The sequence below is a fragment of the Psittacula echo genome (genome assembly GCF_963264785.1).
Source record: "Psittacula echo genome assembly, chromosome: 2".
In the NCBI taxonomy this organism is placed as follows: domain Eukaryota; kingdom Metazoa; phylum Chordata; class Aves; order Psittaciformes; family Psittacidae; genus Psittacula; species Psittacula echo.
Genome location: NC_137737.1, coordinates 161,087,023 through 161,100,367, shown reverse-complemented (window position 1 = coordinate 161,100,367; position 13,345 = coordinate 161,087,023). Strand labels below are relative to the sequence as shown.

At 62.5% G+C, this 13,345-nt stretch overlaps 3 protein-coding genes across 6 annotated transcripts in view; 2 read left to right on the top strand and 1 right to left on the bottom strand.

The window, feature by feature from the left end:
• Positions 1-4,773, top strand: part of LOC308217374 (casein kinase II subunit alpha-like) — a 31,066-nt gene extending 26,293 nt beyond the window's left edge. For all 4 annotated transcript variants that reach the window (XM_080610418.1, XM_080610416.1, XM_080610417.1 and 1 more), the window contains 4 exons: positions 1,798-1,898; positions 3,093-3,241; positions 3,815-3,928; positions 4,516-4,773. In XM_080610418.1, coding sequence (XP_080466544.1) covers positions 1,798-1,898; positions 3,093-3,241; positions 3,815-3,928; positions 4,516-4,619 — 468 coding nt within the window. In that variant the 3' untranslated portion in view covers positions 4,620-4,773. The remainder of the gene's footprint in view (positions 1-1,797; positions 1,899-3,092; positions 3,242-3,814; positions 3,929-4,515) is intronic.
• A 1,759-nt stretch (positions 4,774-6,532) lies between these two features.
• LOC308217067 (diacylglycerol O-acyltransferase 1-like) lies at positions 6,533-13,312 on the bottom strand (the record flags this gene model as incomplete). The annotated part of the gene is given in 10 exon segments (XM_080609775.1): positions 6,533-6,603; positions 6,606-6,678; positions 9,749-9,811; positions 9,888-9,975; positions 10,402-10,467; positions 10,569-10,681; positions 11,261-11,305; positions 12,679-12,720; positions 12,823-12,861; positions 13,292-13,312. Coding segments are annotated over 10 exon segments (621 nt in total).
• Positions 13,313-13,336: 24 nt separating this feature from the next.
• LOC308217066 (casein kinase II subunit alpha-like) overlaps positions 13,337-13,345 on the top strand; it is a gene marked incomplete at its 5' end in the record, with an annotated part of 9,196 nt that continues 9,187 nt past the window's right edge. Inside the window, one exon of the mRNA XM_080609774.1 lies at positions 13,337-13,342. Coding sequence (XP_080465900.1) covers positions 13,337-13,342 — 6 coding nt within the window. The remainder of the gene's footprint in view (positions 13,343-13,345) is intronic.

The window sequence follows — 13,345 nt, the reverse complement described above, 5'->3', positions numbered from 1 at the left end:
CCTCCATCACCAACCTTATCCTGCATCCCGACCCTTCCATCACCAACCTTATCCTGCATCCCGACCCTTCCATCACCAACCTTATCCTGCATCCCGACCCTTCCATCACCAACCTTCTCCTGCATCCCGACCCTTCCATCACCAACCTTATCCTGCATCCCGACCCTTCCATCACCAACCTTATCCTGCATCCCGACCCTTCCATCACCAACCTTATCCTGCATCCCGACCCTTCCATCACCACCCTTATCCTGCATCCCGACCCCTCCATCACCACCCTTATCCTGCATCCCGACCCTTCCATCACCAACCTTCTCCTGCATCCCGACCCCTCCATCACCAACCTTATCCTGCATCCCGACCCTTCCATCACCACCCTTATCCTGCATCCCGACCCCTCCATCACCAACCTTATCCTGCATCCCGACCCCTCCATCACCAACCTTATCCTGCATCCCGACCCCTCCATCACCACCCTTATCCTGCATCCCGACCCCTCCATCACCAACCTTATCCTGCATCCCGACCCTTCCATCACCAACCTTATCCTGCATCCCGACCCCTCCATCACCAACCTTATCCTGCATCCCGACCCTTCCATCACCAACCTTATCCTGCATCCCGACCCTTCCATCACCACCCTTATCCTGCATCCCGACCCCTCCATCACCAACCTTATCCTGCATCCCGACCCTTCCATCACCACCCTTATCCTGCATCCCGACCCTTCCATCACCACCCTTATCCTGCATCCCGACCCCTCCATCACCAACCTTATCCTGCATCCCGACCCTTCCATCACCAACCTTCTCCTGCATCCCGACCCTTCCATCACCAACCTTATCCTGCATCCCGACCCCTCCATCACCAACCTTATCCTGCATCCCGACCCTTCCATCACCAACCTTCTCCTGCATCCCGACCCTTCCATCACCAACCTTATCCTGCATCCCGACCCCTCCATCACCAACCTTCTCCTGCATCCCGACCCCTCCATCACCACCCTTATCCTGCATCCCGACCCCTCCATCACCAACCTTCTCCTGCATCCCGACCCTTCCATCACCAACCTTCTCCTGCATCCCGACCCCTCCATCACCACCCTTATCCTGCATCCCGACCCCTCCATCACCAACCTTCTCCTGCATCCCGACCCTTCCATCACCAACCTTCTCCTGCATCCCGACCCCTCCATCACCACCCTTATCCTGCATCCCGACCCCTCCATCACCAACCTTCTCCTGCATCCAGACCCCTCCATCACCAACCTTCTCCTGCATCCCGACCCCTCCATCACCAACCTTCTCCTGCATCCCGACCCTTCCATCACCAACCTTATCCTGCATCCCGACCCCTCCATCACCAACCTTATCCTGCATCCCGACCCTTCCATCACCAACCTTCTCCTGCATCCCGACCCCTCCATCACCAACCTTATCCTGCATCCCGACCCCTCCATCACCAACCTTATCCTGCATCCCGACCCTTCCATCACCAACCTTATCCTGCATCCCGACCCCTCCATCACCAACCTTCTCCTGCATCCAGACCCCTCCATCACCAACCTTCTCCTGCATCCCGACCCCTCCATCACCAACCTTCTCCTGCATCCCGACCCCTCCATCACCAACCTTCTCCTGCATCCCGACCCCTCCATCACCAACCTTCTCCTGCATCCCGACCCTTCCATCACCAACCTTCTCCTGCATCCCGACCCCTCCATCACCAACCTTATCCTGCATCCCGACCCTTCCATCATCCCGCCATAGCCTCATGCTGCCCCTTGCTCCCCTGCAGCTGGTGCGCATTGCCAAGGTGCTGGGCACTGAGGACCTCTATGACTACATTGACAAGTACAGCATCGAGCTGGACCCGCGCTTCAACGACATCCTGGGCAGGTTGGTCCGGGGGGGCCGCTCCTCGCACCCAGCCCTGCCCGCAGCACCCGGGGCATGGACCGGCACGAGCTTGAGGGTCTGGCCCATCCATCCCTTCCCATCCCATTGCATCCCATCCATCCCATCCCATCCCATTGCATCCATCCCATTGCATCCCATCCCATCCCATTGCATCCATCCCATTGCATCCCTTCCCATCCCATTGCATCCATCCCATCCCATTCATCCCATCCCATCCCATCCATCCCATCCCATCCTGCCCCATCCCATTGTATCCATCCCATTACATCCCATCCCATCCCATTGCATCCATCCCATTACATCCCATCCCATCCCATTGCATCCATCCCATCCCATTCATCCCATCCCATCCCATCCATCCCATCCCATCCTGCCCCATCCCATTGCATCCATCCCATCCCATCCATCCCTATCCCATCCCATCCATTCCATCCCATCCATCCCATCCCATTGCATCCATCCCATCCTATCCTATCCCATCCATCCCATTGCATCCATCCCATCCCATCCTATCCCATCCATCCCATTGCATCCATCCCATCCCATCCATCCCATCCCATTGCATCTATCCCATCCTATCCTATCCCATCCATCCCATCCCTCCCATCCCATCCATCCCATCCCATCCCATCCATCCCATCCCATTGCATCCATCCCATCCTATCCTATCCCATCCATCCCATCCCATCCCATCCATCCCCATCCCATCCATCCCATCCCATCCCTCCCATCCCATCCATCCCATCCCATCCATCCCATCCCATTGCATCCATCCTATCCTATCCTATCCCATCCATCCCATCCCTCCCATCCCATCCATCCCATCCCATCCCATCCATCCCATCCCATTGCATCCATCCCATCCTATCCTATCCCATCCATCCCATCCCATCCCATCCATCCCCATCCCATCCATCCCATCCCATCCCTCCCATCCCATCCATCCCATCCCATCCATCCCATCCCATTGCATCCATCCCATCCATCCCCATCCCATCCATCCCATCCCATCCATCCCATCCCATCCCATCCATCCCCATCCCATCCATCCCAACCCATCCCATCCCATCCCATCCCATCCCATCCCATCCATCCCATCCCATCCCATCCCATCCCATCCCATCCCATCCCATCCATCCCCATCCCATCCCATGGCTCCCCCGTGCCCCACAGGCACTCTCGCAAGCGCTGGGAGCGCTTCGTGCACAGCGAGAACCAGCACCTGGTGAGCGCCGAGGGCCTCGACTTCCTGGACAAGCTCCTGCGCTACGACCACCAGAGCCGGCTGACGGCGCGCGACGCCATGGAGCACCCCTACTTCTGTACGTGACCTCCTGCCCCATAGCGAGCACCTCCTGCCCCATAGCGAGAGCCCCTGCCCCATAGCGAGCACCTCCTGCCCCATAGCGAGAGCCCCTGCCCCATAGCGAGCACCTCCTGCCCCATAGTGAGCACCTCCTGCCCCATAGCGAGAGCCCCTGCCCCATAGCGAGCACCTCCTGCCCCATAGTGAGCACCTCCTGCCCCATAGCGAGAGCCCCTGCCCCATAGCGAGCACCTCCTGCCCCATAGCGAGCACCTCCTGCCCCATAGCGAGCTCCTGCTGCCCCATAGCGAGAGCCCCTGCCCCATAGCAAGCACCTCCTGCCCCATAGCGAGCACCTCCTGCCCCATAGCGAGCTCCTGCTGCCCCATAGCGAGAGCTCCTGCCCCATAGTGAGCACCTCCTGCCCCATAGCGAGAGCCCCTGCCCCATAGCGGGAGCCCCTGCCCCATAGCGGGAGCCCCTGCCCCATAGTGACAGCCCCTACTTCTGTACATGCCCCCTGCCCCATAGGGAGCGCCCCTACTCCTGTCCGTGCCCCGGCCCCACGGCTGCTCCCCTCTCCCCTCAGACCCCATCGCCAAGGACCCCGCTCGGGGCAGCGCCGGGCCCGGCCTCACCCCCAGCAGCGCCGCGGTGGCCGCCCCCTCCCCGTCCTCCTCATCCTCCTCGGGCCTCCTGGCAGGTGAGTGCTGGGGGGGGCATTGGGGCACTGAACCCCCCCATCCCCATCCCATCCCATCCCCATTCCCCATCCCCATCCCATCCCCATCCCCATTCCCCATCCCCATCCCATCCCCATCCCCATCCCATCCCCATCCCCATCCCATCCCATCCCATCCCCATTCCCCATCCCCATCCCATCCCCATCCCCATTCCCCATCCCCATCCCATCCCATCCCCATCCCCATTCCCCATCCCCATCCCATCCCCATCCCATCCCCATCCCCATCCCCATCCCATCCCCATCCCATCCCCATCCCATCCCCATCCCCATCCCCATCCCATCCCCATTCCCCATCCCCATCCCCATCCCCATCCCATCCCCATCCCATCCCCATCCCCATTCCCCATCCCCATCCCCATCCCATCCCCATCCCATCCCCATCCCCATCCCATCCCCATCCCATCCCCATCCCATCCCCATCCCCATTCCCCATCCCCATCCCCATCCCATCCCCATTCCCCATCCCCATCCCCATTCCCCATCCCCATTCCTATCCCATTCCCATGCCTGTTCCCATCCCCATTCCCGGTGCATTCTCCACGCAGGGATCGGCTCCATGGCCCCTTCCCAGCTCCCGGCGCCGGCGCCCCCCATCCCCTCGCCCGGGGCCGCGGCCTCCCCGGTCCCCGCTGCCGGGGCTCAGCCTTGACCCAGACCTCGCTGCTGCTGCTGCTGCCCCCCCCCGGCTCCCGGCTCCAGGGATGGAGCGAGCTCAAACCCCCCCATTCCCAATGGATTTGTGCCGGGGGGGGGGGGGGGGATGAGAGCTACGAGATAAAGAATAAAGATTTATTTTCTATGGCCCTAAAGGCTCCCAAGGGATCTTGGGATGAGGGATGCAGGGATGGGAGCAGGAGGAGCGGCTCCAAAGGGATCTTGGGATGAGGGATGCAGGGATGGGAGCAGGAGCAGCGGCTCCCAAGGGATCTTGGGATGAGGGATGCAGGGATGGGAGCAGGAGGAGCGGCTCCCAAGGGATCTTGGGATGAGGGATGCAGGGATGGGAGCAGGAGCAGCGGCTCCAAAGGGATCTTGGGATGAGGGATGCAGGGATGGGAGCAGAAGCAGCGGCTCCCAAGGGATCTTGGGATGAGGGATGCAGGGATGGGAGCAGGAGCAGCGGCTCCCAAGGGATCTTGGGATGAGGGATGCAGGGATGGGAGCAGGAGGAGCGGCTCCCAAGGGATCTTGGGATGAGGGATGCAGGGATGGGAGCAGGAGCAGCGGCTCCCAAGGGATCTTGGGATGAGGGATGCAGGGATGGGAGCAGGAGGAGCGGCTCCCAAGGGATCTTGGGATGAGGGATGCAGGGATGGGAGCAGGAGCAGCGGCTCCCAAGGGATCTTGGGATGAGGGATGCAGGGATGGGAGCAGGAGCAGCGGCTCCCAAGGGATCTTGGGATGAGGGATGCAGGGATGGGAGCAGGAGGAGCGGCTCCCAAGGGATCTTGGGATGAGGGATGCAGGGATGGGACCAGGAGCAGCGGCTCCCAAGGGATCTTGGGATGAGGGATGCAGGGATGGGAGCAGGAGGAGCGGCTCCCAAGGGATCTTGGGATGAGGGATGCAGGGATGGGAGCAGGAGCAGCGGCTCCCCCAGGGATCTTGGGGCTGCATGGGGATGCTGAGGATGCAGGGGATGGGAGCAGGAGGAGCGGCTCCCAAGGGATCTTGGGATGAGGGATGCAGGGATGGGAGCAGGAGCAGCGGCTCCTGGGGCACTGCAGGGGCTGCCTGGGGCTGCCCCCATCCCAAGGCCGGGCTTGCAGCCGTTCCAGGCCATCCCCGAGCAGCAGGGCTGCAGCCGTTCCAGGCCCATCCCCGAGCAGCAGCGCCCGGAGCTCCGGGTCCTGCTCAGCCCCGCCCGGCTCCTCCATGGGGAAGGAGCTGCGGGAGCCCGGGGCCAGCACAGAGGGACCAGGCTGGGGGGGCCCGATCCCAGTTTGGGGGCTCCCGGTCCCAGTTCGAGGGCCCCGGTCCCAGTTTGGGGGCCCCGGTCCCAGTTCGAGGGCCCCGGTCCCAGTTCGAGGGCCCCGGTCCCAGTTCGAGGGCCCCGCTCCCAGTTCGAGGGCCCCGGTCCCAGTTCGAGGGCCCCGCTCCCAGTTCGAGGGCCCCGCTCCCAGTTCGAGGGCCCCGGTCCCAGTTTGAGGGCCCCGGTCCCAGTTCGAGGGCCCCGATCCCAGTTCGAGGGCCCCGCTCCCAGTTCGAGGGCCCCGCTCCCAGTTCGAGGGCCCCGGTCCCAGTTCGAGGGCCCCGGTCCCAGTTCGAGGGCCCCGATCCCAGTTCGAGGGCCCCGGTCCCAGTTCGAGGGCCCCGATCCCAGTTCGAGGGCCCCGGTCCCAGTTCGAGGGCCCCGATCCCAGTTCGAGGGCCCCGATCCCAGTTCGAGGGCCCCGGTCCCGTTCGGGTCCCCCCCCCCACGCAGCCCCGCTCTTGACTCACAAACCCCGAAGCCGTTTTTATTCCGGGCCCGGAGCGCCCCCCCCCCCCCCATTCCAGGCAGGATCCGCGCCGGGCGCTCCCCAGGCTCCTGCCGAGCCCTCGGCTCCGGTGGCTGCGGGCTCAGGGCCGGCCCTCGGAGGTGAGCACGTAGGAGTCATGGACGTACATGAGCACGGCCATGGGCTGGCCAGGATCAGCGACAGCCACACGGCAGCGTTGCCATAGTGACCGCGCAGGAACCTGGAGACGAACCAGGCCAGGGGGATCTGGGACAGGGAGGGAATGGGATGGGGATGGGATGGGGATGGGATGGGGATGGGATGGGGATGGGATGGGGATGGGGATGGGATGGGGATGGGATGGGGATGGGGATGGGGATGGGGATGGGGATGGGATTGGATGGGGTTGGGATGGGGATGGGGATGGGGATGGGGATGGGATTGGATGGGGTTGGGATGGGGATGGGGATGGGGATGGGGATGGGGATGGGGATGGGATGGGATGGGATGGGGATGGGGATGGGGATGGGGATGGGGATGGGGATGGGATGGGATGGGATGGGATGGGATGGGATGGGATGGGATGGGGATGGGGATGGGGATGGGGATGGGGATGGGGATGGGGATGGGGATGGGGATGGGATGGGATGGATGGGATGGGATGGGATGGGGATGGGATGGGATGGGATGGGATGGGGATGGGATGGGGATGGGGATGGGGAGGGGATGGGGATGGGGATGGGGATGGGGATGGGGATGGGATGGGATGGGATGGGATGGGGATGGGATGGGGATGGGATGGGGATGGGGATGGGGATGGGGATGGGGATGGGGATGGGGATGGGATGGGATGGGATGGGATGGGATGGGGATGGGATGGGATGGGATGGGATGGGGATGGGGATGGGGATGGGGATGGGGAGGGGATGGGGATGGGGATGGGGATGGGGATGGGGATGGGATGGGATGGGATGGGGATGGGGATGGGGATGGGGATGGGGATGGGATGGGGATGGGGATGGGGATGGGGATGGGGATGGGGATGGGGATGGGGATGGGGATGGGATGGGGATGGGATGGGGATGGGGATGGGATGGGGATGGGGATGGGGATGGGATGGGATGGGATGGGGATGGATGCGGATGGGGATGGGGATGGGGATGGGATGGGGATGGGATGGGGATGGGATGGGATGGGGATGGGGATGGGGATGGGGATGGGATGGGGATGGGATGGGGATGGGATGGGGATGGGGATGGGGATGGGGATGGGGATGGGGATGGGGATGGGGATGGGGATGGGATGGGGATGGGATGGGGATGGGATGGGGATGGGGATGGGATGGGGATGGGATGGGGATGGGATGGGGATGGGGATGGGGATGGGGATGGGGATGGGGATGGGGATGGGAAGGGGATGGGGATGGGAAGGGGATGGGGATGGGAAGGGGATGGGGATGGGATGGGATTGGATGGGGATGGGATGGGGATGGGATGGGGATGGGATGGGATGGGATGGGGATGGGATGGGGATGGGATGGGGATGGGATGGGGATGGGATGGGGATGGGATGGGGATGGTGGGGATGGGATGGGGATGGGGATGGGGATGGGGTGGGGATGGGGTGGGGATGGGGTGGGGATGGGGTGGGGATGGGATGGGGATAGGATGGGATGGGATGGGGATGGGATGGGGATGGGATGGGATGGGGATGGGATGGGGATGGGGATGGGATGGGGATGGGATGGGGATGGGATGGGGATGGGGTGGGGATGGGATGGGATGGGATGGGGATGGGATGGGATGGGGATGGGATGGGGTGGGATGGGGATGGGATGGGGATGGGATGGGGATGGGGTGGGGATGGGGATGGGGATAGGATGGGATGGGGATGGGGATGGGATGGGGATGGGATGGGATGGGGATGGGATGGGGATGGGGATGGGATGGGGATGGGATGGGATGGGATGGGGATGGGATGGGATGGGGATGGGATGGGGTGGGATGGGGATGGGATGGGGATGGGATGGGGATGGGGTGGGGATGGGGATGGGGATAGGATGGGATGGGGATGGGGATGGGATGGGGATGGGATGGGATGGGGATGGGATGGGGATGGGGATGGGATGGGGATGGGATGGGGATGGGATGGGGATGGGGTGGGGATGGGGATGGGGATGGGGTGGGGATGGGGATGGGGATAGGATGGGATGGGGATGGGGATGGGGATGGGATGGGGATGGGATGGGGATGGGATGGGGATGGGATGGGGATGGGGATGGGATGGGGATGGGATGGGAATGGGATGGGGATGGGATGAGGGGGGAACGGGGGGGGCAGCCCACAGAAACCCCCCAGAGTCACAGGGGACCTTGGCACCAATGTATCCCCATCAGCCCCACACTGGGGACCCCCCCCTTCATCATCACCCTCACATTGGGACCCCTCCATCATCACCCTCACATTGGGACCCCCCCTTCATCATCACCCTCACATTGGGACCCCCCCTTCATCATCACCCTCACATTGGGGACCCCCCCTCCATCATCACCCTCACATTGGGACCCCCCCTTCATGATCACCCTCACATTGGGGACCCCCCCTCCATCATCACCCTCACATTGGGGGACCCCCCCTCCATCATCACCCTCACATTGGGGACCTCCCCTTCATCATCACCCTCACATTGGGGACCCCCCCTTCATCATCACCCTCACATTGGGACCCCCCCTTCATCATCACCCTCACATTGGGGACCCCCCCTCCATCATCACCCTCACATTGGGGACCCCCCCTCCATCATCACCCTCACATTGGGGACCTCCCCTTCATCATCACCCTCACATTGGGGACCCCCCCTTCATCATCACCCTCACATTGGGACCCCCCCTTCATCATCACCCTCACATTGGGGACCCCCCCTCCATCATCACCCTCACATTGGGGACCCCCCCTTCATCATCACCCTCACATTGGGGACCTCCCCTCCATCATCACCCTCACATTGGGGACCCCGCCTTCATCATCACCCTCACATTGGGGACCCCCCCTCCATCATCACCCTCACATTGGGAACCCCCCCTCCATCATCACCCTCACATTGGGACCCCCCCTTCATCATCACCCTCACATTGGGACCCCCCCTTCATCATCATCCCCCCCCATCCCCATCATCCCCCCATTATCTCAGTGACCCCCCCCACTTTAGGGGTGCCCCCCCCCCCGTTATCATCTCATCCCCAACCATCCCCATCCCACTTTGGGGACCCCCCCATCCCCATCCTCCCCCCCCATCACCTTGGGGTCCCCCCCATTATCTCAGTGCCCCCCCCCCGTACCTGCGCCGCCATCCCCATGAACGCCCAGAGCCGGAACATCTTGAGGGGGACGCTCACCAGGTACTGCAGGGACGGGGGGGTCAGCCCCATAGCAAGGGGGGGGTGAATCTGGGGTGCGGGGGGGCCCCCCCAAACTGACCTCATGGAAGAAGGCGGAGGCCAGGAAAACGGCCGCTTGAGCCACCCATTTGCTGGCTCCTCGCTTGAGCATCGGCTTGTAGAAGTGCCTGGGGGGAGCACCCCAAAAACGGGGTTCGGGGGGGTCCCAGCACCCGGAGAACGGGGTTAAAGGGGTCCCCATAAATGGGGTCCAGGGGGTCCCAGCACCCCATGGACAGGGTCTGGGGGGGTCCCAGCACCCCATGGACAGGGTCCGGGGGGGTCCCAACACCCCATGGATGGGGTTTGGGGGGGTCCCAGCACCCCATGGACGGGGTTTGGGGGGGTCCCAGCACCCCATGGATGGGGTTTGGGGGGGTCCCAGCACCCCATGGACGGGGTTGGGGGGGTCCCAGCACCCCATGGACAGGGTTCGGGGGGTCCCAGCACCCCATGGATGGGGTTTGGGGGGGTCCCAGCACCCCATAGACAGGGTTCGGGGGGTCCCAGCACCCCATGGATGGGGTTTGGGGGGTCCCATCGCCCCCCCGTACCGGAGGCACCACTTGTGGACGGGGATGTTCCAGTTCTGCCAGAAGTAGGTGACGGATTCCGAGTTCCTGATGGGATTGGGGGTGAGGAAGCGGATCCAGGGTGAGGGGGGGGGGGTCCCCCTGATCCCGCTGCATCCCTGGAGCACAGGCACCCCCCCACTGCTCACCACCAATCCCGGTAGAATTCCCGGTCTCCGAACTGCATCAGCTCGGCCACGACGTTGAGGCAGGAGTGGAAGAACCAGTAGAAGAAGATGAGCCAGATGAGGTGGTTCGGGACCTGCGGGTACCACGGGGGGTGACGGCATCCATGGGATCAGGCAGGGATGGGCCCGAGGGGATCCACGGATCAGGCACGGATGGGGTTGATGGGATCAATGGGATCAGGCAGGAATGGGGTCAATGGATCAGGCAGGGATGGAGCAGGGATGGGATCAATTGTATGAGGCAGGGATGGGGTTGATGGGATCATGGGGATCAGGCAGGAATGGGGTCAATGGAGTCAATGAGATCGGGCAGTGATGGAGCAGGGATGGGATCAATTGTATCAGGCAAGGATGGGGTTGATGGGATCAATGGGATCAGGCAGGAATGGGGTCAATGGAGTCAATGAGATCAGGCAGTGATGGAGCAGGGATGGGATCAATTGTATCAGGCAGGGATGGGGTTGATGGGATCAATGGGATCAGGCAGGAATGGGGTCAATGGAGTCAATGAGATCAGGCAGTGATGGAGCAGGGATGGGATCAATTGTATCAGGCAGGGATGGGGTTGATGGGATCAATGGGTTCAGGCAGGAACGGAGCAGGGATGGGGTCAATGGGATCAGTGGGATCCCCCCCCGGGTGCAGGCACTCACAGCCAGCTTGAGGAGCCGCTCAATGATCCGGGAATAATCCATGTCCTGCCGGAGAGATGGAGTCAGTGCGAGGGGATGGGATGGGAACAGGGATGGGATCAATGGGAACAGGCAGGGATGGGAACAGGGATGGGATGGAACAGAGAGATGAAGCACGGATGGAGCAGGCAGTGATGGAATGGAGAGGGCAGGGATGGGATGGGAGCAGGCAGCGATGGGATGGGATCAATGGGATCATGTACAGAATCATTTCCCACAGGCAGGGATGGAATGGAATCATGTAGGGATGGGATGGAGCAGGGATGAGGTCAATGGGATCAGATAGCGGATCATTTCCCACAGGCAGGGATGGGCTCAATAGGATAAAGCATGAATGGGGTTGATGGGATCAGGCAGGGATGGAGCAGGGATGGGATCAATGGGATCAGGCAGAAACAGGGTCAATGGGATCAATGGGACCAGGCAAGAACACAGCAGGGATGGGATCAATGGCCTCAGGCAGGGATGGAGCAGGAATAGGATCAATGGGATCAAGCAGAGATGGGTTCAATGGGATCAAGCAGAGATGGGATCAATGGGATCAGGCAGGGATGGAGCAGGAATAGGATCAATGGGATCAAGCAGGGATGGGCTCAATGGGATCAGGCAGGGATGGGTTCAATGGGATCAGGCAGGGATGGGATCAATGGGATCAGGCAGGGATGGGCTCAATGGGATCAGGCAGGGATGGGCTCAATGGGATCAGCAGGGATGGGCTCAATGGGATCAGGCAGGGATGGGATCAATGGGATCAGGCAGGGATGGGTTCAATGGGATCAGGCAGGGATGGGTTCAATGGGATCAGGCAGGGATGGGCTCAATGGGATCAGGCAGGGATGGGCTCAATGGGATCAGGCAGGGATGGGCTCAATGGGATCAGGCAGGGATGGGATCAATGGGATCAGGCAGGGATGGGCTCAATGGGATCAGGCAGGGATGGGATCAATGGGATCAGGCAGGGATGCGTTCAATGGGATCAGGCAGGGATGCGTTCAATGGGATCAGGCAGGGATGGGTTCAATGGGATCAGGCAGGGATGGGATCAATGGGATCAGGCAGGGATGGGATCAATGGGATCAGGCAGGGATGGGTTCAACGGGATCAGGCAGGGATGGGATCAATGGGATCAGGCAGGGATGGGATCAATGGGATCAGGCAGGGATGCGTTCAATGGGATCAGGCAGGGATGCGTTCAATGGGATCAGGCAGGGATGGGTTCAATGGGATCAGGCAGGGATGGGATCAACGGGATCAGGCAGGGATGGGATCAACGGGATCAGGCAGGGATGGGATCAACGGGATCAGGCAGGGATGGGTTCAATGGGATCAGGCAGGGATGGGATCAATGGGATGAGGCAGAGCCCCCCCCACCCCCTCACCCGAAAGGGTTTCATGGAATTCTGGATCGTCGGCACCATCCACTGCAAGGGAAACGCTGCTGGGACCTGGGCCCCCCCCGGGACCCCCAGAGCGGGGCCAGGAGCACCCCCAGGCCCCCCCCACCCCATGACCCCCCCCGGTACCTGCTGGATCAGCCCCACCAGCAGCTGGATGAAGAAGAGCTGGAACGGGGGGGGGGGGGGAATCAGCACCCCCACACCAGGGACACCCCCCCATTATCTCCTTATCCCAGGGTCCCCCCCTCCCACCTGCACCTCCTCATCTCAGGGACCCCCCCCAACCAATCACCCCCCCCAACCTCCAGGTCCCCCCCAATCATCTGAGCCCCCCCATCATCCCCAATCCCGTGAGACCCCCCCATCACCCCCCCACCTTAGGCCCCCCCCATCCCCATCACCCCAAGGACCCCCCCCATCCCATGAGAGCCCCCCCCATCACCCCCCCACCTTGGGCCCCCATCATCACCATCACCCCAAGGACCCCCCCCATCCCATGAGAGCCCCCCCCATCACCCCCCCCACCTTAGGCCCCCCCATCCCCATCACCCCAAGGACCCCCCCATCCCATGAGAGCCCCCCCCATCCCCCCCACCTTAGGCCCCCCCATCACCATCACCCCAAGGACCCCCCCCATCCCATGAGAGCC